This window comes from Triticum dicoccoides, chromosome 3A (genome assembly GCF_002162155.2).
Source record: "Triticum dicoccoides isolate Atlit2015 ecotype Zavitan chromosome 3A, WEW_v2.0, whole genome shotgun sequence".
Lineage (NCBI taxonomy): Eukaryota > Viridiplantae > Streptophyta > Magnoliopsida > Poales > Poaceae > Triticum > Triticum dicoccoides.
In genome coordinates, this window is record NC_041384.1 from 583,675,977 (window position 1) to 583,701,317 (window position 25,341).

Below are 25,341 nucleotides of genomic sequence, written 5' to 3' on the forward strand. Positions count from 1 at the left end.
TGCTGAACTGTACTCTGGTTAGGGCTTCAGACTTAGTAAACCAGTTGAGATTTGGGTACTGTTCATGAATGTGCGCATGACTGGAATATTTTGAGGGATTCTTTGGTGGAATTAGTAATTTTTGCTTCCTCGTCATACTGTGATTTGTTGTCCCCAACAAATGAGGTGGTCAGATCCTTTTCTCTGTTGGATATAGATAAATAAAGTAGTTGTATTGGATCACACTGCATTGTTCTGTGCTTATATAGGCTGCTTGTTGTTCAATCAGAATTTGATGCTTGAGAATTGCATGGATTGCTCACATTGTATTGTACTGTACTACCTCACTGTAAATCTGATGCTTACTGCATTACCTAGATTTTCTTGTGCCCTTTTGTTTTGCGAGGGTGATACTATAAGAGAATAGCTATGGAGGAGATAATATGAATAATATGAGTCATGCATGCCCTTGATAGGGAAGAGGCTGCTTGTTATTTAAAGAATAATTTGATTCTACAGTTTCTTGTGGATCACATATGCTGTACTGCACCGCTGTTGTGGCCTCAGTGAGAGTGTGTGATGTATCCTGTTTTAGTTTGTTAGGTTGCAAAAGAAACATGTTTGGAGCTGTCTTTCCTTTTCATCTCTATAGCTTTGCACTTGCCCTGTGGTGAGGCTGGTTGTTAAAACTTTGGTACTCGTTTGGTTTCTTTCTTAATTGATTGGAGCCGGGGGTTTGACCCCTTATTATCGAAAAAAATATATGATGTATTGTACTGTACTCATATAGGTTGCTTGCTATTTAAGCAGAATTTGACGCTTCAGAATTCTTGTGCCCTTTGTTTTGCTGAGAGTAATTTCATGAGCTAAGGAATATATTGTACTATACTCATATATATATTTATATATACTCATATGACTTCAAGATACACAATATTTATAATTTTGTGCTGCATTTTTATTTTCAGCATTATGGCTCGTCTTCCTTTGGCCACCATGAGATCTCGACGAAGGAATTTAGCATTTAGGAATATTTCGATTAGCATCATGCTTATGTACTATTATATATGGTTATTATTTGCACTAGTCTATAAAAGGAGGTTGTGGAAGATAGAAAAGAGGATTAGAAATAGAGAACTTAGAGCCGCACATTTGTACCAACTCATTGGCGAGAGTGATGTAGCTTGCATACAGGAGCTTCGCATGGACAGGAGGACATTCCACAAATTGTGTGAGATGGTTAGAGTTACTGGTGGTCTAGAGGGCACAAGGAACACATCGCTGGAAGAGATAGTGGCTACATTTCTCTACATAATATCACACCATCTAAAAAATAGAACAATCAAGAAGTTCTTTTATCGAAGTGGTGAGACGATAAGCAGAAATTTCAATAAATGTTTGCTGGCTGTTTTGAAGCTGCACAACCTACTACTTAAGAAACCAGAGCCTATACCCGAAGATTGCACAGATAATAATTGGAAGTATTTCAAGGTAAATTATCTCTGCATGAAAATTTTAGTGTCGGTCAGATGATATAATCTGATTAGTAGTATAACACACTAATATCACTCATGATGTTCATGTTGTAGAATTGTTTGGGCGCATTAGATGGTACACACGTCAAGGTTACCGTCCCAGCTAATCTAAGAGGGAGGTATAGGTCAAGGTTGGCTGATATTGATACAAATGTTTTGGGTGTATGTGCACCCGACATGCAGTTTATTTATATATTACCTGGCTGGGAGGGTTCGGCACATGATGGTCGTGTTCTTAGAGATGCTATTTCGAGGTTGGATGGGTTTCGAGTCCCTCAAGGACAATACTACCTTGTTGATGCTGGCTACACAAATGCAAATGGATTTTTAGCTCCTTATCGAGGTCAAGGGTACCACTTAGGTGGTTGGACTGCACAAAACCCACCACGCAGCGCAGAGGAATATTATAATATGCTGCACGCTAGAGCTAGAAATATTATTGAGAGATGCTTTGGAAGACTCAAGGGCCGGTGGGCGATTTTGAGGTCTCCATCATATTTTCCTATCAAAACTCATTGCCGGATTATAATGGCATGCGCTCTATTACACAATCTGATTTTACAAAATATGGCTGAGGATCCACTCGCTGGTGAGGATAGGATGATGCAAGATAACATGGAAATCTTGGAGGGAGAGAACGATGAACCTGAATTTATCACTCATATATCAACATCTAATGAGTGGACTAATTTCCGGAATACTCTTTCTCAAGGGATGTATAATAGCTATAGAGCTAGAGGCCACTAAGGTTTGTGTTTCGGTGGATGATTGCAGATGTACATATATGCTTGTTTTAATTATAGAAATCTGAATATCTCATGAACTAATTTAACTTGTGCATTTTGTAGGTATGGACAACATGGATAGCTCAAGTGTTGCACGTGGCAGGGGGAAAAACAAAAGAAAGTGGACAACAATGGAGGACGATGAGCTAGTCAATGCTCTCTATGATCTGTCATTGGATCCACGGTGGAAAGGTGATAATGGTTTCAAGAATGGGTATTCCTCAGTGCTGGAAAGTAGGTTGGCTGAAAAGGTACCTGGTTGTGGTCTTAGTGCTGCCCCACACATTGAGTCAAGGGTGAGATACTTTAGGACCAAGTATGGAGCAATTGAAGTTATGCTTAAAAGAAGTGGGTTTTCTTGGGATGAGAATAGGAAAATGATCCAGTGTGAAAAGCAATCATACGAGGAACATTGTAAGGTATATAACTCCAGATGCCTATTACTTTTGCATTACATTTTCTACTTGTGGCCATATGGATTATCCAGCTGACATCTCTTGTATTACTACTTCTACTAGAAGTGAGGTCCTATTGGATACCTCCTTTCCCTTCCAGTCACATTATTTCATAGATATAGATTGGAGAAAGTGCTTTTTCTGGTTCACTGCATGATTTTTCTTTACCTTGTAAGTTGTCGCACCGCATGACCTAGAAAACTGAGAACGTATGGAACTTCTTGAACAATATTTTATCTATTGATTATGGTTGTAGTAGAGTTAACCAAAAATATGATTTCCGTGCTTATTGTATTTTGCAGCTTCACAATGAGGCCAAGGGCTTGTATGGTGTGCCGTTCCCTTATTTTGATAAGTTGGCTGCAATTTATAGCAAAGATATAGCTACTGGGGAGGGTGCGGAAGGTTTTGGCGAAGCTATAACAAATTTGCAGAATGAGATTGTCATCGAGGATGAGATGAATGATGAAGAGGAAGATGACAGAACGTCAAGAGAGACACCTAGACGGTCTGTTGACAGCCATGTCACCGCTGATTCTACAAACTCTAAGAAGAGAAAGAAAGGTAACGGGTCTCGTAGGTCAGAATCAAAGGATCCTTTTCTCACCATGTTTGGAGATGTAAACAGCCAGCTGAAGAGTGTCACTCAGAATGTTGGCCAAATGGCAGCAACAATGGAACGCGAAGCTATTGCCCAAGAGAAAGCAATGGAGGAAGATCCTAGACAGAAGTTTAAAGAGAAAGCTATCAATGAATTATCAAGGCTTGGATTCACTGGGACTGAAATCGTGAATGCTGCCAGCATATTTGCCAAAGCTCCAGAAGAAATGCATATGATGCTTGCACTCCCGCAGAATCTGAGGAGGGAGTATGTTAAGAAAACGCTTGGTAAGTTAAATTCATGCACTATTATCTTGTTCTGATGTTAAGTGATAGTTATGTGCTGTTATCTTGTTCTTTCTCTCTTAAAAAGAATAGTCTGAGCAATACTAAACTGTTATATGTCATACCTTTGTTGAACAAATCCCATGTGATGCGACTGAACTTGCTTGTATATATTCCAATAACTAGGCCATGCACATTGATTTATGTCAGAAATGTCCAACACTGCCATTTCAGTTTTTATTGTTTATTGTTAGGCAGATTTCATGTGTGTTGTCATGAACAGATGAAATCCAACTTGCTATTACAATATCCTTCTTAGATCTGGGGCATTCAAGATTTGTTTTTCATGGCAAATCATATATGCAAAGCTTCTACATTTGCAATTCTTCAGAACTACAACATGTCTTGTTTAGAGAAATGACAAATTTTTGTTGGTCCAATGATGTGCTAGATGATGCAATTAGAAGATAAGGATCTGCTGCTACTGGTGGTGATGAGGAGCTGATGATGTGGATAATGCAATTAGAAGATGAGGGATTGCTGGTACTTGTGGTGATGATGAGCTGATGTGGTACCAGATGGATATCACATGAAAAATGTTATTGCTACTTTTCAACAATGAGAAAATGATCTGTTTTGTTGGCTATTAATTATGCATGTGCTAATACATTTTTTTGCTGATAACCCCATTTATGGAGTTAGCTTGAATTTGTTCAAATATTTATCTATTAAGATCCATCAGAAAAAATCTGTTACCTATGATATATGACATGGACATGTCAGCCATGTACTAATGCTATATTGTGTAATCCCAATACAAGGGTCAACCAAACGCTGCACTGTATTCAGAATGCATACCTTTGTTCAACCAAACAGAAGACGTGTTCACTCAATACACCATCTAATACAGTGCAGTCTGAATACAAAGCTGAATACGTTACCATAGGCGAACCAAACGCGTCATAAGTTCTTCTTAGTGTCACAGCAGCAGCAGCATACGCAGTCTCACAGCAGCAGCATACGCAGTTTTTGCGGGTAGTCAGGACACCAAGTTCAGCGCCTGGTTCACCTGCGCTCTCGACGCGAGCGCAGTGGTACCGTTGTGCTTGAGGAAGCCGGAGTACCAGCGAGCCGAGAGCCTGGCTTGCCGCGGCCGCCTCTCGTCGGCGAAGTCGACCCGGTACAGCCCGTACCTCGACTGATACCCCGACAGGAGCTCGAACAGGTCCATGAACGCCCACGCGAAGTAGCCTCGCACGTTGGCTCCGTTCCTGCATGCACAACCGTAAGCCAGAAAAATTTTAACTTCCGAATTCCATTTGCTTTTGGAGTGCATGCATGAATGAACAGGGAGAGCTGCTTTGTTGTACTACTACTGTTTTGAAACGAAATGCTGAAGAAACTGCATGTGTGTCTCGACGCACCTCATCGCCTAGGCCTCATTTGGTTACAAGGGAAGGATAACCCAGGGTGAAAGACCCCTGCGGGGGATTTTCACCAACACAGGTGATCCCCATCTCCGACGGGGATATCACCCCCTTTCCCTGTGGCAGTTTGGTAAGCAGGGGAAGGCGCTCCAGCGTACAGTCATAATTTAGTATGAAAGATATGGCTCTGTTGTTCGAAAATTATCTCTCGCTGCAATCAAGTTGTGACCATTACATACAAGAACATCATGTGACCATCTTCATGTGCTAGAATAAGAACAGCAATACACAAATGTCAGAATTTAGTATGAAATATATATGATTTTGCAGCTGAAAAAGATCTCTTGTGTACAAACAAAAACATCATGTGACTATTTTCATGGACTAGAATAAGAACAGCAATACACAAATGTCAGAATTTAGTATGAAATATATATGATGTTGCAGCTGAAAAAGATCTCTCGTGTACAAACAAAAACATCATGTGACCATTTTCATGGGCTAGAATAAGAATAGCCATCATTGTTCGACAGGTTCCCAAATTTAGAACTGTCAAGCCAACGCCGATACAAATGAATCATACAAGAATTGTGAGGTTGTCGCAGACCTCTCTCTCCATACAAAAAGTTATCGATTATCAAATATTCGTGTCCGGGCTAGCGATACTTCTTGAAGATATAAGTTGTAAGGCAGCGGTCAGTAGTCCTTATCTTCCTCATCGGCCGGGAACTGCAACTCAAAGGTGGCAGAATTATAAACAATGAGGAAGTCAGCAACTATTTCAGAATATACAACCGTTTAGTAAATGGTTTCATACAATTCAACAGATCTTTTCTTCAAGCTTTCTAACTGAAAATCAAGAACAGATACAGGTAATAGTAGATTAGTTCCACACAATTCAGCATCATTGGATTACAACAAAAAGTGTAACTCTACATACAGCTGTAACATTTGTCTGTTGTCGTCTACTCTAGAAGGTTCTTTTGATTCTCTAGAAACTCCAGATTTAGACCAACAACCCAAGAATTACAGACTACAAACTCAACAGATGTCACGTGATCCATCATGACATCTGTTAACCGAACTTGACATTCTGAATTTGACAATCAAACTCCCATTACCCTTTGACAATCAAACTCCCATTACCCCACTGCCCCTGTTAACTCAACTTGACAATTGAGGGTTCATCTTTTAAACTGAAGATCAAGAGAAGCCAGCGATATGAATGAGTACCATGCACAATGCGCGAATGAATTACCAGCTTACTTAGCTCACACTGCACACGCATGTGTGCTTCAGTTCATGGGTGATCGGTCTTGCCTTGTTCAACAACTTTGCAGCGAGACATGAATGGCACCATCAACACCGCTAGCACCAGCAGTGATCCCAACTCAAGTTCTAGTATGTATGCCACCGACCAGCCCACCTCCGATGTCGCCCAGAGCAGCGGACCGCTCAGGATGGGACCTAACTCTAGCAGAGGGTCAAGGGTGGCCGCCGGTCCTGCATCACGATGAGGTCGGACGGACTTTGTCGCCCATGCCTTTGTGCATCAATAGGGCTCAGAGGCTTTAATTATGTAACATATTTCTATTTTGAGAGATTGACAATGGAAAATTTGGCATTTGGGTGCTCAACTGATTCAGAGTTTACCGGTCAACAGTTCCCACGTCGTAGCGACCGTCCAACTCATGCTGTCCTACTGAGGTCCCTCCCTTCACTGCTTCTTCCTAGCTCTAAATCTGCAGAGTGCACAAGAAACTACAGAAGAATACATATGTACTAGCTAGCTATGCAGGGTGAGAAAAACAAACCTATAGGAAGCTGACTGAACTACAGAAAGCTGACATTCATACTCAATTTTTCATGTCCTGAATGTAATTACCACTTTTGCACTCCACCAGAACGCCGGTTAGCAGCGACTACCGATCACTGATTCGTCCAAGTTATGACAATATACATACTAGTATGACTAAATAATTATCTAATCTTGCTGCTCCCAATTGTAATTGTGATGGCAAAAAGAGAAACAGCAATAATCTATGCAGTGTATAGTGGCAAGGACTTGAATGGGAATAATTATCTAATTTTGATGCTCCTAAACCTTGGTTCAATAGCTTGGTACAAAACAAAAGGGGAGAACTTGAATGGAAATAATTTTCATATGTAATTTTTCAGACCATATCCTTCAAAAATAAAATTAGGACAAGGCGTACAGGCTGACTAGTCTCTTCCATATGTGAATTTTCAGACCGCATCTTATTCTTTGACCGAATGTTTACATATACAAAGACAGTAGGCATGTATCTAGTTTAGCACGATGACACTAGGCATGCAGCCAATTTAAAAAGCAGGAACTTGGCAAGAATGTGGCAAAGTACATAAATAAGAAAGTTTGCTTTCATGATCTGGTAAATAAAGTGCTGTGTACCTCCTATAACATATGAAATCTGATGTCACATATGTAGTGCAATTTTTTTTTACTTCTGTACAAAATATATGAGCAGATGAGAAGAATGAGATAGAATACGTCCGCGGAACCGACGCCTTCGCCATCGCCGGAGGGGATCGAAGCTGCGAGGCGGAGGGTAGATCCGGGGAAGGAGAACAGTGACGGCCGCGGTCCGTCGCCGTCGCTGGAGGGGCGGAGTTGGATCGTGAGCACCGGAGGGAGGGGGTCGGGAGCGTCACTTCTGTCGCCGGCGGTGGAGCTCGGAGGCAGCCGGGGGCGCTGGATCTTGGCTGACGGCGCTGGAGTTCGCTCGTCTCGGTCGAGCCGTGGATATCCTCCCCGACCTCTTGGGTCATGCCTTTCCTTCCAGTGGAAAAGGACGGGGGTCGGGCAGGGTTACCCCTCGACGGACGCGGACCAAATGACGCGGTCGATATCCCTGGGCCAGATCGGCCCGTGGTTGCTCGATCCGGGAAAATAGCGGGGATCCCCCGGGATCCCTGGAAACCAAATGAGGCCTAGTGTGCTCTCCATGTAGCTGCTCAGGTAACCGATCCTGCCGGTGTCATCTAGGCTGTCGTCGGCAGATCCCATGCCTAAAACAAACTACTGCACGATTAAAGATGCTACTTTGTTTGTTAATAATGGAGAGTTGCTTCTGCTGGGTGGGAATTCTGCTTGCCATTCTCTTGACATAGATGGGACGGTTCCCGTAGGTTTCTTTCAGGTACTCCAGTACCAGCTACAATCCTTTGGGATCACTTGGAGCGTCTGTTGGAAGACCCTGCAGACCAACAAAGACTGTGTCGGTTATCGTCGAGTTTCTGATATCAGTTTTGTATATGTTAGTCTTTCTTGTACAAACTCTTGATTCAATTCGGAACATATAAGGGCATGTACAAGGGTGATATCTTAGGAATGTCACATAGGATAAATAATGAGGTGGAGGAGAGAGAACTCGTAAGAAAAGTCTTGTCTTCTCTTATTTAAGATAAAACAAGAGATAATTTCTTAGCACAATTTGTCTCACTATGTATTAAGGAATTGCTAGTTATTGAAGATAAGGCTAAGTTATAATCCACTGTAGACATACTTTTTTGTCATCTCTAAATTACATGCAAAACTTAAGATAAGACTGTCTTATCAACCATTGTACATGCCCTAATCCAATGGATGGATAGTAAATGGCCCAAAGAACTGGAGTTGGCAACTTCTTTGCAAAAGACATTGATGACATAATTTTTTACCTGACCAGCTTACGGGTCGGTCCTAGAACCTGCATCATACAAAAGAAGCACTTGTTAGAACAGTATCAGAAACTTTTGGATTGGCAATTAGGTTTGCTTGTATGCACAGCACATAATCGTGATTCATGACAAGAAAAACGAATCAAATTGCACAACCACATGGCACACAATTACGAGTGGTTAAGCAACAATCCTAGTATTACTATCAAAAAGAGATAAATGTTATATGTGTATAGTCCCTATTAAGTATATCCCATTGTATAAAGGGTTTTCTGCACTTTGCCACACATGTATATGTAATGGCCTTTGGCCCCCAGTGAATGTTAGTTGCTGATTATCCAATATGGTATCAGTTGCTAGGTTATCCCCTTCCTCTCGCACGATGCAACTCCATGCCCCTCGTACCTAGTCTCCGGCCGCCGCCTCCGGCCGTCTTCTCTCCTCTCTCTGGCCGGATCTGTTGTCCCTTTTCCTCCTCTGCATCAGCTCCGACCCGGCCCGGCTCGGCCGCCACAGCTCCGCCCCAACTCGGTCCGTCCCGGCTGCCGCTGCTCTGCCCAGGCTAGTCCCGGCTGTGTCGTTGCCTGACCCGCGCGCTTCCCGCTTCGGGTGCGCTTGCGCGTCTGCTCCTGCCTCTCTCGGGCGAGCGGGGCTGCTTCTGGCCCCGCGAGGCCGCTGCCGCTCCTAGTCCTCCTGGCCCCGCGCGACCGCTGCCGCCCCTCGTCTTGGGTTGCTGCCGCTCCTACTCCGGGCCGGCTGCTTCTGGCCCCGCACGCTTAGGCCGAGCGCTCGAGCGAGCGCGTGTGCGCTCGATTTGGATCGATCCAGATCGGCCCTCTGCTTCCGTTGACTTCAAAAAAAAGAGCAACTGCAGCAGAGTGACTTCCTCATGTCCTCGTCGGGCTATGTCGCGGTCCCTCGGTGCTCGGTGATCTTCGATGGCACCAACTATGCTGAGTTTGTGGGCTTCATGCGCATCCATATGCGTGGACTCCTTCTGTGGGGTGTTCTCTTTGGCGACGTCCCTTGTCCACCATGCCCGGTTGCGCCAGTGGCCCCAATCCCACCAGTGCCGCCGGTCCTTGCTGCTGATGCTTCTTAGGCTAACCGAGATGCCGCCAAGGCTCTAGATGATGCGGCAGTTGATGCTTATGATCAGAAGGTCTCAGCTTATTCCGATGCTCTTTATGTGTACCGTGATAATCTGTGTGCTTACACTCAGAGGTGTAATGATGATGCTCGAGCTGCTACTGTTCTCACTGCGAGTGTCCTCCCTCAGTTTGCTTCGGAGTTCATGGGACTTGGCACAGTTGCAGCGATGTGGTCTTATCTTTGCCAGCGCTATCAGCCCTCCGGTGATGCTCTCTACCTATTTGTGGTGCGCCAGGAGCACGCCCTCCAGCAAGGTGATTCTTCTGTTGATGAGTTCTATTCACAGTGCTATGCCATCTGGCGCCAGCTTGACTCTCTTCGGACAATTGTTTGTGGAACCTGTCGTTGCTGTCAGACTACTCGGTCTGATCTGGAGTTTCAGCGGGTCCATGAGTTCTTATCTCGTCTCTAGTCTGAGTTTGAGCCTTGACGTGCTCACTTGCTGGCTCGTGGTCGTGTTCCTATCTCGGAGATACTTGCTGAGCTTCGTGCTGAGGAGACCCGCCTTCGCTCAACTGGGTTGCTTCTGGTTCCGTCAGTATTGGCCGCCCGGGCTCCTGTGTCGTCTGCTCGCCTCACCGCTCCGCCGCTCATGCCTACTCCTCCAGGGGGTGAGCCGTCCTCCTTATGCTGAGAAGGGCACGTCGCGCCATGACACCGTCTGTGGTTGCTGCTCCCGGTCAGGTCAGCCAGAGTCTGATTGTCGCCAGAAGAAGCGAGACCAGAGGCGCTCCTCCTCCAGTGGGACTCCTGTGTCTTCCTCGACTCCGTCACTCACTGACCAGGACATTGTTCGCCTCAAGCGTCTACTTGCTTCCTCAGGCTCCTCGTCGACTAGTTCCGCTCCTGCTGTGACTACATCCCCTTCTTCACCGCCACCGACATCTACACAGTCAGGTACATCCTCGTGGGTTCTGGATTCTGGAGCCTCCTTTCATATGTCTTCTGATTCTTCCGCGCTGTCTTCTCTCCGACCTCTTGAGTCGCATGTTAATGTTCTTACTGCCGATGGCACACCTCTTCCTGTTGCTAGTCGTGGTATTCTTTCCACTCCATCTTTTTCTGTTCCGAGTATTTCACATGTTCCTCGCCTTACCATGAATCTTTTTTCTGCTGCCCAACTTACTGATTCTGGTTGTCGTGTCATTCTTGATACCGACTCTTGCTCCATTCAGGATCGTCGCACCAAGGCTTTGGTTGGTGCTGGCCCCCGGCGCCGTGAGTCAGAGGGCCTTTGGGAGGTTGACTGGCTTTGTGTTCCTTCCGTTGCCACCACTTCTGCTAGCTCTCATGCTCTTGCTTCCTCTTCGTCTGCGTCCTTTCAGCAGTGGCATCATCGCCTTGGTCACATCTATGGCTCTCGCTTGTCTTCTTTAGTTCGTCAGGTCCTCTTAGGGTCTGTATCTGAAGATGTCTCCTTACATTGTAATGGTTGTAGACTTGGCAAACAGAATCAGTTACCTTATCCTACTAGTGAATCTGCCTGCACCCTTTGATTCGAAAGGCGGTCATCACTACTATGTTTTGTTTATTGATGATTTCTCTCGCTACACTTGGCTCTACTTCATGAAATCTCGTAGCAAGGTTCTCTCTATATACAAATATTTTGCTGCCATGGTTCACACCCAGTTTTCCATGCCTATTCGTACTTTTCGTGCTGACTCTGCTGGAGAGTATATCTCTCAGCTATTGCGTGGTTTTCTTGCGGAACATGGTACTCTTGCCCAGTTCTCATGTCCTGATGCTCATTCTTAGAATGGCGTTGCCGAACGTAAGCATCGTCATTTTCTTGAGACAGCTCATGCGCTGATGATTGCTGCTTCCCTTCCACCCCATTTTTGGGCTGAGACTGTTTCCGCATCCACCTATCTCATCAACATTCAGCCATCGACTGCTTTGCGGGGTGGTATTCTTATGGAGTGTCTCACTGGTCGCTCTCCTGACTACTTAGCTCTTCGTATGTTTGGATGTGTGTGCTATGTTCTTCTTGCCCCCCGAGAACGCACCAAACTGACTGCTCAGTCGGTTGAGTGTGTTTTCCTTGGCTACAGTGATGAGCACAAGGGCTATCGATGTTGGGATCCTGTGGGTCATCGCTTGCGCATCTCGCGTGATGTGACTTTTGACGAGTCTCGTTCTTACTACCCACGTACTTCTTCCTTGAGTTTCTCTGTGGACGATATTTCTTTCCTTCTTCTTCCCGATACACCCTGCTATGTGCCTCCTGTGTCACCTCTTCCTCCGGCACCTCTCATTCCTTCTCATTCACCACCGACCCTATCTTCTCCTTCTTCCTCCTCTACCTCTCCACCATCATCTCCAGTCCGTACTCCTCTCTCACCGTTCCCTCTCCACTATACTCGTCGCCCTCGTACCGAGGATGTCTCCCCTGACGCGCCTTCCACCTCTGGTGCACCTCCTTTCACGCCTCCCCCGGTTCATAACCTCCGTGCTCGGCCTCGCCCCCGCCTGATCGCTACTCTCCTGCTCGGTACGGTCTCTCTGTTATTGCTGAGCCCACTTCCTATCGGACTGCCATGACTCAGCCTGAATGGCAGCTTGCGATGGCTAAAGAGCTTGCTGCCCTTGAGCGCTCTGGCACATGGGATCTGGTTTCCCTCCCTTCCGGTGTTCGTCCCATCACCTGCAAGTGGTTCTACAAGGTTAAGACCCGCTCTGATAGTTCTCTTGAGCGCTACAAAGCGCGTTTGTGGCTCATGGTTTTCAGCAGGAGCAGGGACGCGATTATGATGAGACATTCGCTCTTGTTGCCCACATGACCACCATTCGCACTCTTCTTGCTGTGGCTTCTGTTCGTCATTGGTCTATCTCTCAACTTGATGTTCAGAACGCCTTTCTCAATGGCGAGTTGCGTGAGGAGGTCTATATGCATTCACCATCGGGGTACTATGCTCCTGATGGTATGGTCTATAGACTTCATCGCTCCCTCTATGGTCTTAAACAGGCCCCTCGCGCCTGGTTTGAGCGCTTCGCCTCTGTGGTGACTGCCGCTGGTTTCTTGCCCGGTGATCATGATCCCGCGTTGTTTGTTCACACGTCTCCTCATGGTCGGACCCTTCTCCTCCTCTATGTTGATGACATGATCATCACTGGTGACGACTCTGACTACATCGTCTTTGTTAAGGCGCGCCTTCGCGACCAATTCCTCATGACTAATCTTGGTCCACTTTGCTATTTTCTTGGGATTGAGATCTCCTCGACCTCTGATGGCTTCTACATCTCCCAAGAAAAATATATTCAGGATCTTCTTGCTCGCGCTGCTCTTGGTGATGAGCGCATAGTTGTGACTCCTATGGAGCTCAATGTTCAGCTTCGTGCCTCTGATGGTGACCCTCTTCCTAATCCCACTCGCTATCGTCACCTTGTTGGTAGTCTTGTCTATCTTGCTGTTACGGGTCCTGACATCTCCTATCCTGTCCATATTCTGAGTCAGTTTGTTTCAGCCCCCACCTCTGTTCACTATAGTCATCTCCTCCGTGTTCTACGATATCTTCGTGGCACGATCTCTCAGCGTCTTTTCTTTCCCTGCTCCAGCTCTCTTGAGCTCCAGGCCTACTCTGATGCTACATGGGCTACTGATCCCTCTGATCGACGCTCGCTGTTTGTTTATTGTGTCTTTCTTGGTGGCTCTCTTATTGCCTGGAAGACAAAGAAACAGACTGCAGTTTCTCGCTCGAGTACATAGGCTGAGTTGCGAGCCATGGCTATGTTGACGGCTGAGGTGATCTGGTTACGGTGGTTACTTGAGGATTTTGGTGTGTCTGCTACTACCTCGACTCCATTACTGTCAGACAGTACTGGTGCTATCAGTATTGCGCGTGACCCGATGAAGCATGAGCTCACCAAGCACATCGGTGTGGATGCCCACTTTGTGCGTGCTGTTGTGCAAGATCAGACTCTCGGTCTTCACTATGTACCCTTTGAGTTACAGCTGGCGGACTTCTTCACGAAGGCACAGACTCGAGCGCAGCATGGCTTTTTCCTCTCCAAACTCAGTGTTGTTGATCCACCATGAGTTTGAGGGGGGTGTTAGATGTGTATAGTCCCTATTAGGTATATCCCCATTGTATAAGGTTTTTTTGCACTTGCCACAAATGTATATGTAATGACCTTTGGCCCTCAGTGAATGTTAGTTGCTGATTATCCAACAATAACTACCTCTTGAATTAACTGACATGTCCGCCTTGTAGTCTCGAACACATGTATCTAGAGGACGATCACTCACGTAGACAGAAAAATAGTGATTTATTCCAATGAAATCTAGGGAACCCTTGATAAGTTCAGACTGAACTTTTGTGAAGGGTGGAAGGCGAGAGCCGACATTCTTCTTCATTACTTGTGGGTAGTCCCAAACACTAATAGCCCTAATATCCTGCCAGTACCACACTTACGATCTCAACATTACTTGTGGTCAAAAATGTAAGTGAGAAAAACATTACTTCTAGATAAAAATGGCAGCACTTACAGATCGGATTAGTGACAAAAATGTAAGTGAGAAAAACATACCAGACATACAAGAAATCTTTACATCTCTGAGTTGCTTCTAGATCCACCGTCGCATTTGTCAGTGGATAACTCCAGTAGGAGTAGATATTTATTCCCACAATTCCTTTTTGCTTATGCTGCATCCAAAAGGTTACTTTTTTATGAGCCTACACCTCTGAAAATTTTGCATCACAATGGGAAGAAATGGAGAATAGAATACATATTTTAGGAAAAAGGAGCAGGAGCAGTGCCCACTCCATTAGCGGAATAAGAGTCTATATACACCCCTATTTTGAGAATAACAAGGCTAGAACCTGAGCAATATAAACCGACTGTTCTTGTTGGAAATATGCCATAGAGGCAATAATAAAATGGTTATTATTGTATTTCCTTGTTCATGATAATTGTCTATTGTTCATGCTATAATTGTATTAACCGGAAACCGTAATACATGTGTGAATACATAGACCACAACATGTCCCTTTTTTGCGGGGGGAAATTTGGGAGCTTTATTAAACGAAGGCGTTCGCCGAGCAGTCAGCCAATAGGCTGCTGATCAGGAAGCTAGGAGTGTTGTCAAGCCAACTCTCGGTTCCATCAATCGTGCAAGCATGCTTAGCACAGATATGAGCTGGACCATTAGCTGACCTGGATACATGCTGAATTACAAAAGAAGTAAAAGTGCTAGCTAGCTCTCCAATTTCTACTAAGATGGGTGCCACAATAGAGCGAGAATCGTGTCGAGCGGCCCAAAGGTTTACTACCTCCAAGCAATCTGTCTCGATCACGACTTTCGAAAAACCCCGTAGCTTGGCGAAGATGATGTCGTCACGAACTGCCATCGTCTCCGCGATGAGGGGGTCAGTCACACCCGGGTATGGTTTGCTCCAAGCACCTTGAAAGGAACTTGCTGATCGAGCAACTTCGCCCCCGCCACCCTTGCCGTACTCCCTACGGATCGCAGCATCGGTGTTGATTTTTATAAATTCCATGTCCGGGGGGCGCCATCCATGTCCAGGCAACAAGATTGCATGACGCCGAGGGATCTCTAGAAGTGAGAGTGTTTCCCTGGTTCTGCGAACTGAAAAAGCAGGATCCAGATTGTCTTCCCCATGCGTCAGCTTGTTTCTAGAGTGCCAAACCGACCACATAACTGAAACTATGATGGCTTGGTCTCTACTCGTGAATCTGTCATCACAGATTATGTCTCTCGCCCACGTATCTGGGTGTAGTCGCGGCATATGGAAGTCAAAAAGCTGTTGCGCTTCATCCCAGAATTGGCGTGCGTGTGAGCATATCAACAGAGCATGCTCCATGTCCTCATCCATCGCCATGCATATTTTGCACGGTCCTATCTGTCTCAAGTGCCGATGCTTAAGGGTACACTCATCAGGCAGAAATCCCCTTAGTACCCGCCAGAAGAACACCATCACTTTTGGCATCACATTCAACTTCCACAAACCATTCCACAGCCGCTGATTATCAATCGAGGATCTGGTATTCGTCCCTTCTTCTAGAGCTTGACGCTCGTTGCGAATCATAAGAGCATGGTACGCCGATTTAACGGTGTAGTTACCTAAAGTTTCATGTGTCCATGCAAGGAAATCATCACCCCAACCAGACCGGAGTGGAATATTGAGGATGGCCTCCGCGTCTGGTGAGATGAATGTGTCCCGAACCAACTGCTGCCGCCATGTCCAGTTTTTGGTATCGATGAGATCGTTTACCCAAGAAATATTGGTATTTGGAGGCCTGAACAAAGGTGCCATTGTTGTTGTAGATGGAATCCATCGGTCATCCCAGACCGCAATGGATGATCCGTCGCCCACCCTCTTGATTAGTCCGGTGAGTAAAGCCTCACGGCCAGATATAATGGCCCTCCAAGTTGCAGATGAATGTTTAGGAGCTGAGGCCTACATGAAATCCGAGTCTGGAAAATACATGCTCTTTAAAACTCGAGCACACAGCGAATCCGGGCTTGTCAACAGCCGCCATCCCTGCTTACCGAGAAGGGCCAAGTTGAAAAGATGTAGGTCTCGAAAACCCATACCTCCACTACACTTAGGCGTTGCAAGTTTCTTCCACGACATTCAGTGCAGAGAACGCTTATTGATTGAACTACTCCACCAGTATCTTGCCATATTGGATGTCAAACTCTTGCACACCTTCTTGGTGGGAAGAAAACAACTCATGCTGAAAGTGGGAATTGCCTGGGCAATTGATTTGATCAAAGTTTCTCACCCTGCACAAGCAAACAATCTCTCCGACCACCCTTGCATCTTGCTTCTCGAACGGTCACCTATGTGATCGAAAGTGCCACTGGTAATCTTCCCCACAGCCGTGGGTAGGCCAAGTTAACGTTCACTAAACGCCTCGACATGCACATCGAGCATAGTCTTGATAGTCTGCCTAGTAGCAACCGGCGTATTGGGGCTGAAATAAATTGCACTCTTCTCCCGGTTAACACACTGGCCCGACGCAACCCCATATAATTGCAGAATGCGGATTAATCTTCATGCACATTGACTGTCAGCTGTCATGAAAATAAGGCTATCATCCACGAATAGCAGATGATTCACCCATGGAGCTTTGAAACTAACTTGAATGCCTCTATCAATCTGCCCATAATATTTCAATAGTGAAGAAAAACCTTCTGCACATAGCAAAAACAAGTAGGGTGACATAGGATCACCTTGTCTTAGTCCACACGTGGGCATGAAGTAGGGTAGTTGTTCACCATTTACCCATATCGAGAAACGAACTGAAGTGACACACTTCATGATCAATCTCACTAAGTTGATGCCAAAGCCAAATTTAAGGAGGATTGCTTCGAGGTAGCTCCATTCCACCCTATCATAAGCTTTCATCATGTCTAACTTAACCGCACATGCAAAGTTCTCCCCTTCTTCCTCCGTTTCATGGCATGCACACTTTCAAATGCAACCAATATGTTATCAATGATGAGGCGACCTGGAATGAAAGAACTTTGCTCCTGGCTAATAATCTCATCCATAAAATCTCTCAGTTTGTTTGTGATAGCTTTGGCCGGAATCTTGTACAAGAGCGGGCATAGAGAAATCGGACGGAATTGAGTAATATTTTGGGGGTTTCGTACCTTTGGTATAAGTGTTATAGATGTATCATTCAAACCCAAAGGCAGATCCCCTCCATTAAGGAATCCAAGAACCACACTAGTTATATCATGACGTAACAACTCCCAGTGCTTCTGGAAAAAACCCGCTGTGAAGCCATCGACACCCGGTGCCTTTGATGGCGCCATCTGAAAAAGAGCCTTGTGCACATCTTCCGGAGTAAAAAGTCCATCCAGAACCGCGTTCATCTCCGGAGTGATCTGTACAGGCACATGTGATAACACCTCAGTTGCGTCCGTCGACCCTTGCGAGGTGTATAATTGCTGATAGAAGTTCTGTATCTCCACTTTGTCTTCGTTTCCATCAGCACAAACCGACCCATCCATCCGGCGTAGCCTGACAATTTTGTTGATGTGTTGTCGCTGCTTAGCCTGCGCCTAGAAATATTCTGTATTTCTATCACCATCTCGAAGCCAAAGGACTCGAGATCATTGTCAGACCCAAATCTCCTCCTGCCGGAGAGCTTCTCTTAACTTGATGACCGTACTCTTTTCCTCCTCATTTGGACCGCGCCCTACAGACTAGCACCGTAGCTTGTCCAACCTTTGTTGCAATTTTCGGACAGTTCTTCTTAAACAGCCAAATTCTTTCTTCCCCCAAGGATCGAGCCGTTGTTGCAAAGCGCCTAACGACTCCATGACTCTGTTGGGGAACGTAGTAATTTCAAAAAAATTCCTACACACATGCAAGATCATGGTGATGCATAGAAACGAGAGGGGAGAGTGTTGTCTACGTACCCTCATAGACCGTTCGCGGAAGCGTTATATCAACGTGGTTGATGTAGTCGTACGTCTTCACGTCCGACCGATCCAAGTACTGAAAGCACGGCACCTCCGAGTGCTGCACACATTCGGCTCAGTGACGTCCTCGCCTTCTCGATCCAGCAAGAGGGGAGAAGTAGTAGATGAGTTTCGGCAGCACGACGGCATGGTGACGGTGTTGGTGAAGAACAATCTCCGCAGGGCTTCGCCTAAGCACTATGGAAACTATGACGGAGGATAAACTAGAGGGGATGGGGTTGCCGGCACACGGCTTGGTGTTTTTTGATCTGTCTTTGGTGCTAGCCCTACCCCTCTATTTATATGTTGAGCCCCGGGGTCGAAACTTGGAGTAAAAGCCTCCTCAAAGTCGGTTTCACCCGAAAGGCAAGAGTCCTTCTCGGACTCCAGGGCTAGACGCCAGGGTTCCCGGCGTCTACCCCCTAGACGCCAGGGTTCCTGGCATCTAGCCTCTGGTCTTCGCAAAACTTCCTTTTGCACTTTCCAAAAGCTTCGTGGGCTTTCCCCTTTGGCCCAGATAAAGTGTTCTCGTGCCCAAACATTTCAGGAAACATCCGGAACCCCTTCCGGTGAATTCCGGAACCCTTCCGGAGATCAAACACTACTATCCCATATATCAAACTTTATCTCTGGACCATTCCGGAGTTCCTCGTCATGTCCGTGATCTCATCCCGGACTCCAAAAAACATTCGGTCATCAACATACATAACTCATATAGTACTATATCGTCAATGAACCTTAAGCGTGCGGACCCTATGGGTTCGAGAACTATGTAGACATGACCGAGACACCTCTCTGGTCAATAACCAATAGCGGGACCTGGATGCCCATATTGGCTCCTACATATTCTACAAAGATCATTATCGGTCAGACCCATAACAACATACGTTGTTCCCTTTGTCATCGGTATGTTACTTGCCCGAGATTCGATCGTCGGTATCTGAATACCTAGTTCAATATCGTTACTGGCAAGTCTCTTTACTCGTTCCGTAATACATCATCTCGCAACTAACTCATTAGTTGCAATGCTTGCAAGGCTTAGGTGATGTGCATTACCAAGAGGGCCCATGTCGGGGATCGTAGCAGAAATTCAAAAAAATTCTACGCATCACCAAGATCAATCTATGGAGTAATCTAGCAACGAGGGGAAGGAGAGTGCATCTACATACCCTTTTAGATTGCTAAGCGGAAGCGTTCAAGTGAACGGGGTTGATGGAGTCGTACTCGTCGTGATCCAAATCACCGATGATCCTAGCGCCGAACGGACGGCACCTCCGCGTTCAACACACGTATGGTTGGGAGACGTCTCCTCCTTCTTGATCCAGCAAGGTGAGAGGAGAAGTTGAGGGAAAACTCCGACAGCACGACGGTGTGGTGGTTATGGAGCTCGTGGTTCTTCGGCAGGGCTTCGCCAAGCACTACGGAGGAGGATGAGGTGTTGGAGGAGGAAGAGGGCTGCGCCAGGGGAAGGGTGCGGCTGCCCTCTCTCTCCCTCACTATATATAGGGGGAAGGGAGGAGGGGGAGGCGCCCTAGGGTTCCCTAGGGGAGGGGCGGCGGGCACAGGGGAAACCCTAGATGGGTTTGGGCGCCCCCACCCCTAGGAAACTTTCCCCTCAAGCCGGGAGGGGAGGCTGCCCTAGGGGTGGCGCCCCACCTCTCCTGGTTACGTGAGATGGGGTGGGAGGGGCGCTCAGCCCCTTAGTGGGCTGATGTGCCCTCTCCCCTTGGCCCATAAGGCCCCAACGCTTGCCGGGGCCTCCGAAACCCCTTTCGTTCACGCTGGTCATCACCTGGTACCCCCGGAACAATTCCGGACTCCAATACCCTTCGTCCAATATACCGATCTTCACCTCTAGACCATTCCGGAGCTCCTCGTCATGTCCGAGATCTCATCCGGGACTCCTAACAACCTTCGATAACCACATACTATTTCCCATAACAACTCTAGCGTCACCGAACCTTAAGTGTGTAGACCCTACGGGTTCGGGAACCATGCAGACATGACGGAGACAACTCTCCGGCCAATAACCAACAGCGGGATCTGGATACCCATGTTGGCTCCCACATGTTGCACGATGATCTCATCGGATGAACCACGATGTCGAGGATTCAATCAATCCCGTATTCAATTCCCTTTGTCCAGCGGTATTGTACTTGCCCGAGATTCGATCGTCGGTATCCCGATACCTTGTTCAATCTCGTTACCGGCAAGTCTCTTTACTCGTTCCGTAACACATCATCCCCTGATCAACTCCTTGGTCACATTATGCACATTATGATGATGTCCTACCGAGTGGGCCCAGAGATACCTCTCCCTTTACACGGAGTGACAAATCCCAGTCTCGATTCGTGCCAACCCAACAGACACTTTCGGAGATACCTGTAGTGTACCTTTATAGCCACCCAGTTACGTTGTGACGTTTGGCACACCCAAAGCACTCCTACGGTATCTGGGAGTTGCACAATCTCATGGTCTAAGGAAATGATACTTGACATTAGAAAAGCTTTAGCAAACGAACTACACCATCTTGTGCTACGCTTAGGATTGGGTCTTGTCCATTACATCATTCTCCTAATGATGTGATCCCGTTATCAACGACATCCAATGTCCATGGTCAGGAAACTGTAACCATCTATTGATCAACGAGCTAGTCAACTAGAGGCTTACTAGGGACATGGTGGTGTCTATGTATCCACACATGTATCTGAGTTTCCTATCAATACAATTCTAGCATGGATAATAAACGATTATCATGAACAAGGAAATATAATAATAACCAATTTATTATTGCCTCTAGGGCATATTTCCAACAGTCTCCCACTTGCACTAGAGTCAATAATCTAGTTCACATCGCCATGTGATTAACACTCACAGGTCACATCGCCATGTGACCAACATCCAAAGAGTTTACTAGACTCAATAATATAGTTCACATCACTATGTGATTAACACTCAATGAGTTCTGGGTTTGATCATGTTATGCTTGTGAGAGAGGTTGTAGTCAACGGGTCTTGCCATATTCAGATCCCTATGTATTTCGCAAAACTTTATGTCATATCGTAGATGCTGCTACCACATTCCACTTGGAGCTATTCCAAATTGTTGCTCCATTATACGTATCCGGTATCTCTACTGAGAGCTATCCGGATAGGTGTTAAGCTTGCATCGACGTAACTCTTTACGTCGAACTCTTTATCATCTCCATAACCGAGAAACATTTCCTTATTCCTCTAAGGATAATTTCGACCGCTATCTGGTGATCCAGTCCTAGATCACCTTTGTACTCTCTTGCCAGACATGTGGCAAGGCACACATCAGGTGCGGTACTCAGCATGGCATACCGTATAGAGCCTATGACAAGAGCATAGGGGACGACCTTCGTCCTTCCTCTTTCTTCTGCCATGGTCAAGCTTTGAGTCTTACTCAACTTCACACCTTACAACTCAGGTAAGAACCCCTTCTTTGACTGATCTATTTTGAACTCCTTCAAAAACATGTCAAGGTGTGCGTTCTTTGAAAGTATCATCAGGCGTCTTGATCTATCTCTATAGATCTTGATGCCCAATTTGTAAGCAGCTTTATCCAGGTCTTCCTTTGAAAAACACTCTTCAAACAACGTTTATGCTTTCCAGAAATTCTACATTATTTCAAATCAACAATATGTCATCCACATATACTTATCAGAAATGTTGTAGTGCTCCCACTCACTTTCTTGTAAATACAAGTTTCTAACAAACATTGTATAAACCTAAAAGCTTTGATCACTCCATCAGAACATATATTCCGATTCCGAGATGTTTGCTCTAGTCCATAGAAGGATTGCTTGAGCCAGCATACCTTTTAGCATCCTTAGGATCGGCAAAACCTTTTATTGTATCACATACAACTTTTCTTACGAAAACTGGTAAGAAAACTTGTTTTGACATCCATCTGTAAGATTTCATAATCGAAAAATACAGCTGATGCTAACATGATTCCGACGGACTTAAGCATCGCTACGGGTGAGAAATTCTCATCGAGTCAACTCCTTGAACTTGTGAAAATATTCTTTCCCACAAGTCGAGCTTCATAGACGGTAACATTGCCGCCCACGTCCGTCTTCTTCTTAAAGATCCATTTATCTCAATGGCTCACCGATCATCTGGAAAGTCCAACAAAGTCCATACTTTGTTTTGATATATGGATCCTATCTCGGATTTCATGGCTTCTAACCATTTGTCGGAATACGGGCCCACCATCGCTTCTCCATAGCTCGTAGGTTCATTGTTGTCTAACAACATGATATCTAAGACAGGATTATCGTACCACTCAGGAGTGGTACATATCCTTGTCGACCTACGAGGTTCGATAGCAACTTGATCCGAAGCTTCATGATCACTATCATTAACTTCTTATTCAACAGACGTAGGCACCACAGAAAACATCTTTCTGTGTTGCATCACTCTCTGGTTGAAGTAAAGGTTCGACAACCTCATCAAGTTCTATCTTCCTCCCACTCAATTCTTTTGAGAGAAACTCCTTCTCGAGAAAGGACCCGTTCTTAGCAACAAACAATTTGCCCTCGGATCAGAGATAGAAGGTATACCCAACTATCACCTTTGGGTATCCTATGAAGATGTGTTTGTCCGCTTTTGGGTTCGAGCTTCTCCGGCTAAAGCCTTAAGCATCGCAGCCCCAAACATTAAGAAATGACAACTTTGGTTTCTTGCCAAACCAGTTTTCATACGGCGTCGTCTCAACGGACTTATATGGTGTCCTATCTAAAGTGAATGCAGCTGTCTCTAACGCATAACCTCAAAATGAAAATGGTAGATCGGTAAGATACATCATAGATCGCACCATATCTCATAAAGTTCGATTACGACGTTCGGACACACCATTACAACTGTGGTGTTCCAGGTGGCTTCAACTGTGAAACAATTCCACAATATCTTAAGTGATTGCCAAACTCATAATTCAGAAATTCTCATTGATCAGATCGTAGGAATTTGATCTTCTTGTTATGATGATTCTTAACTTCACTCTGAAATAGCTTGAACTTTTCAAACGTTTCAGACTTGTGCTTCATTAAGTAAATATACCTATATCTACTCAAATCATCAGTGATGATGAGAAAATAGCGATATCCACCGCGCACTTCAATTCTCATTGGATCACACGCATCAGCATGTATGATTTCCAATAAGTCACTTGCCCGTTTCATTGTACCTGAAAACGGGGTATTAGTCATCCTGCCTATGAGGCATGGCTCGCATGTGTCAAGCGATTCAAAATCAAGTGACTCCAAACATCCATCGATATGGAGTTTCTTCATGCATCTTACGCCAATATGACCTAAGCGGCAGTGCCACAAGAAAGTGGTACTATCATTATTAACTCTACATCTTTTGGCGTGAACATGTGTATTACCATGACCGAGATTCAATGAACCATTCACATAGGGTGCATGACCATGAAAGGTATTATTCATGTAAACAGAATAACCATCTAACTTAAATGAATAACTGTATTGCAATGAACATGATCTAATCATATTCATGCTCAACATGGACACCTGATAACATTTATCTAGGTTCAATTCTAATCCCGAAGGCAGATGGAGCGTGCGATGGTGATCTCATCAACTTTGGAAACACTTCCAACACACATCGTCACCTCGCCCTCAGCCATTCTCCGTTTAGTCCGTAGCTTTTGCTTCAAGTCACCAATGATAGCAACTGAACCGGTATCCAATACCCAACTGCTACCAGGAGTACTAGTGAGGTACACATTAATAACACATATATACTTTGTTGAAGTTTCCAGCCTTCTTATCTACCATGCATTTGGGGTAATTCCGCTACCAGTGACCGTTCCCCTTACAATAGAAGCACTTAGTCTCGGGTTTGGGTTCAACCTTGGGTTCCTTCACTGGAGCGGCAACTGGTTTGCCATCCATGAAGTTTCCCTTCTAGCCCTTGCCCTTCTTGAAACCAGTGGTCTTGTTAAACCATCAACACTTGATGCTCCTTCTTGATTTCTACCTTTTGCGGTCTTAAGCACCGCGAACAGCTCCGGGATCAACTCCATCCCTTGCATGTCGTAGTTCATCACGAAGATCTAGTAGCTTAGTGATAGTGTCTAGAGAACTCTATCAATCACTATATTATCTGGAAGTTTAACTCCCACTTGATTTAAGTGATTGTAGCACCCAGACATTCTGAGCACATGCTCACTAGCTGAGCTATTCTCCTCCATCTTGTTGGCAAAAGAACTTGTCAGAGGTCTCACACCTCTCAACACGGGCATGAGCCTGAAATCCCAATTTCAGCTCTTGGAACATCTCATATGTTCTATGGCGTTCAAAACGTCATTGGAATCCCGATTCTAAGCCGTAAAGTATGGTGCACTAAACTATCAAGTAGCCATCAGGATGTGTCTGTCAGGTGTTCACAACATCCACAGACGATGTTGTAGGGGTTTGCACATTGAGCGGTGCATCAAGGACGTAAGCCTTCTGTGTAGCAGTGAGGACACTCCTCGGACTATGGACCTAGTCCGCATCATTGCTTACAATATCTTTCAACTTGGTCTTTCTCTAGGAACGTATTGAAACAGGGAGCTACAACGTGAGCTATTTATCTACAACATATTTGCAAAGACAATTTAGACTATGTTCATGATAATTGAGTTCATCTAATCAAATTATTTAATGAACTCCCACTCAGACAGACATCCATCTAGTCATCTAAGTGAAACATGATCCGAATCGACTAGGCCGTGTCCGATCATCACGTGAGACAGACTAGTCAACATCGGTGAACATCTTCATGTTGATCGTATCTTCTATACAACTCATGCTCGACCTTTCGGTCTTCCGTGTTCCGAGGCCATGTCTGTACATGCTAGGCTCGTCAAGTCAACCTAAGTATATTGCGTGTGTAAATCTGGCTTACACCCATTGTATTCGAATGTTAGAATCTATCACACCCGATCATCACGTGG

General features: G+C 45.5%; 1 protein-coding gene, 1 long non-coding RNA gene and 1 pseudogene across 3 annotated transcripts; 1 reads left to right on the forward strand and 2 right to left on the reverse strand.

Moving 5' to 3' along the window:
* The first annotated feature begins 2,364 nt into the window (after positions 1–2,364).
* Positions 2,365–4,176, forward strand: LOC119269357. The gene is made up of 3 exons (XM_037551165.1): positions 2,365–2,718; positions 3,057–3,642; positions 4,091–4,176. The coding sequence occupies exons 1-3, from the start codon at positions 2,365–2,367 to the stop codon at positions 4,108–4,110; spliced, it is 960 nt and encodes a 319-aa protein (XP_037407062.1). The 3' UTR covers positions 4,111–4,176.
* A 489-nt stretch (positions 4,177–4,665) lies between these two features.
* The window catches only part of LOC119272611, a 74,652-nt pseudogene continuing 53,976 nt past the window's right edge, over positions 4,666–25,341 (reverse strand).
* Positions 5,362–7,926, reverse strand: LOC119269358. Of its 2 annotated transcripts, none has more exons than XR_005133570.1 (2): positions 6,333–7,926; positions 5,362–5,795 (listed from the first exon to the last, which is right to left on the reverse strand). It is a non-coding gene; the product is annotated as an uncharacterized LOC119269358 (long non-coding RNA). The 2 variants fall into 2 exon arrangements; XR_005133569.1 differs by having other exon boundaries at positions 6,325–7,926.

Bases quoted from the DNA above. Each gene is read 5' to 3' on its own strand.
- LOC119269357 (XM_037551165.1), top strand. From the start codon at position 2,365: ATGGACAACATGGATAGCTCAAGTGTTGCACGTGGCAGGGGGAAAAAC. The intron at 2,719-3,056 runs GTATATAACTCC...TGTATTTTGCAG, and splicing joins CATACGAGGAACATTGTAAG to CTTCACAATGAGGCCAAGGG. The intron at 3,643-4,090 runs GTAAGTTAAATT...ATGATGTGCTAG, and splicing joins GTATGTTAAGAAAACGCTTG to ATGATGCAATTAGAAGATAA.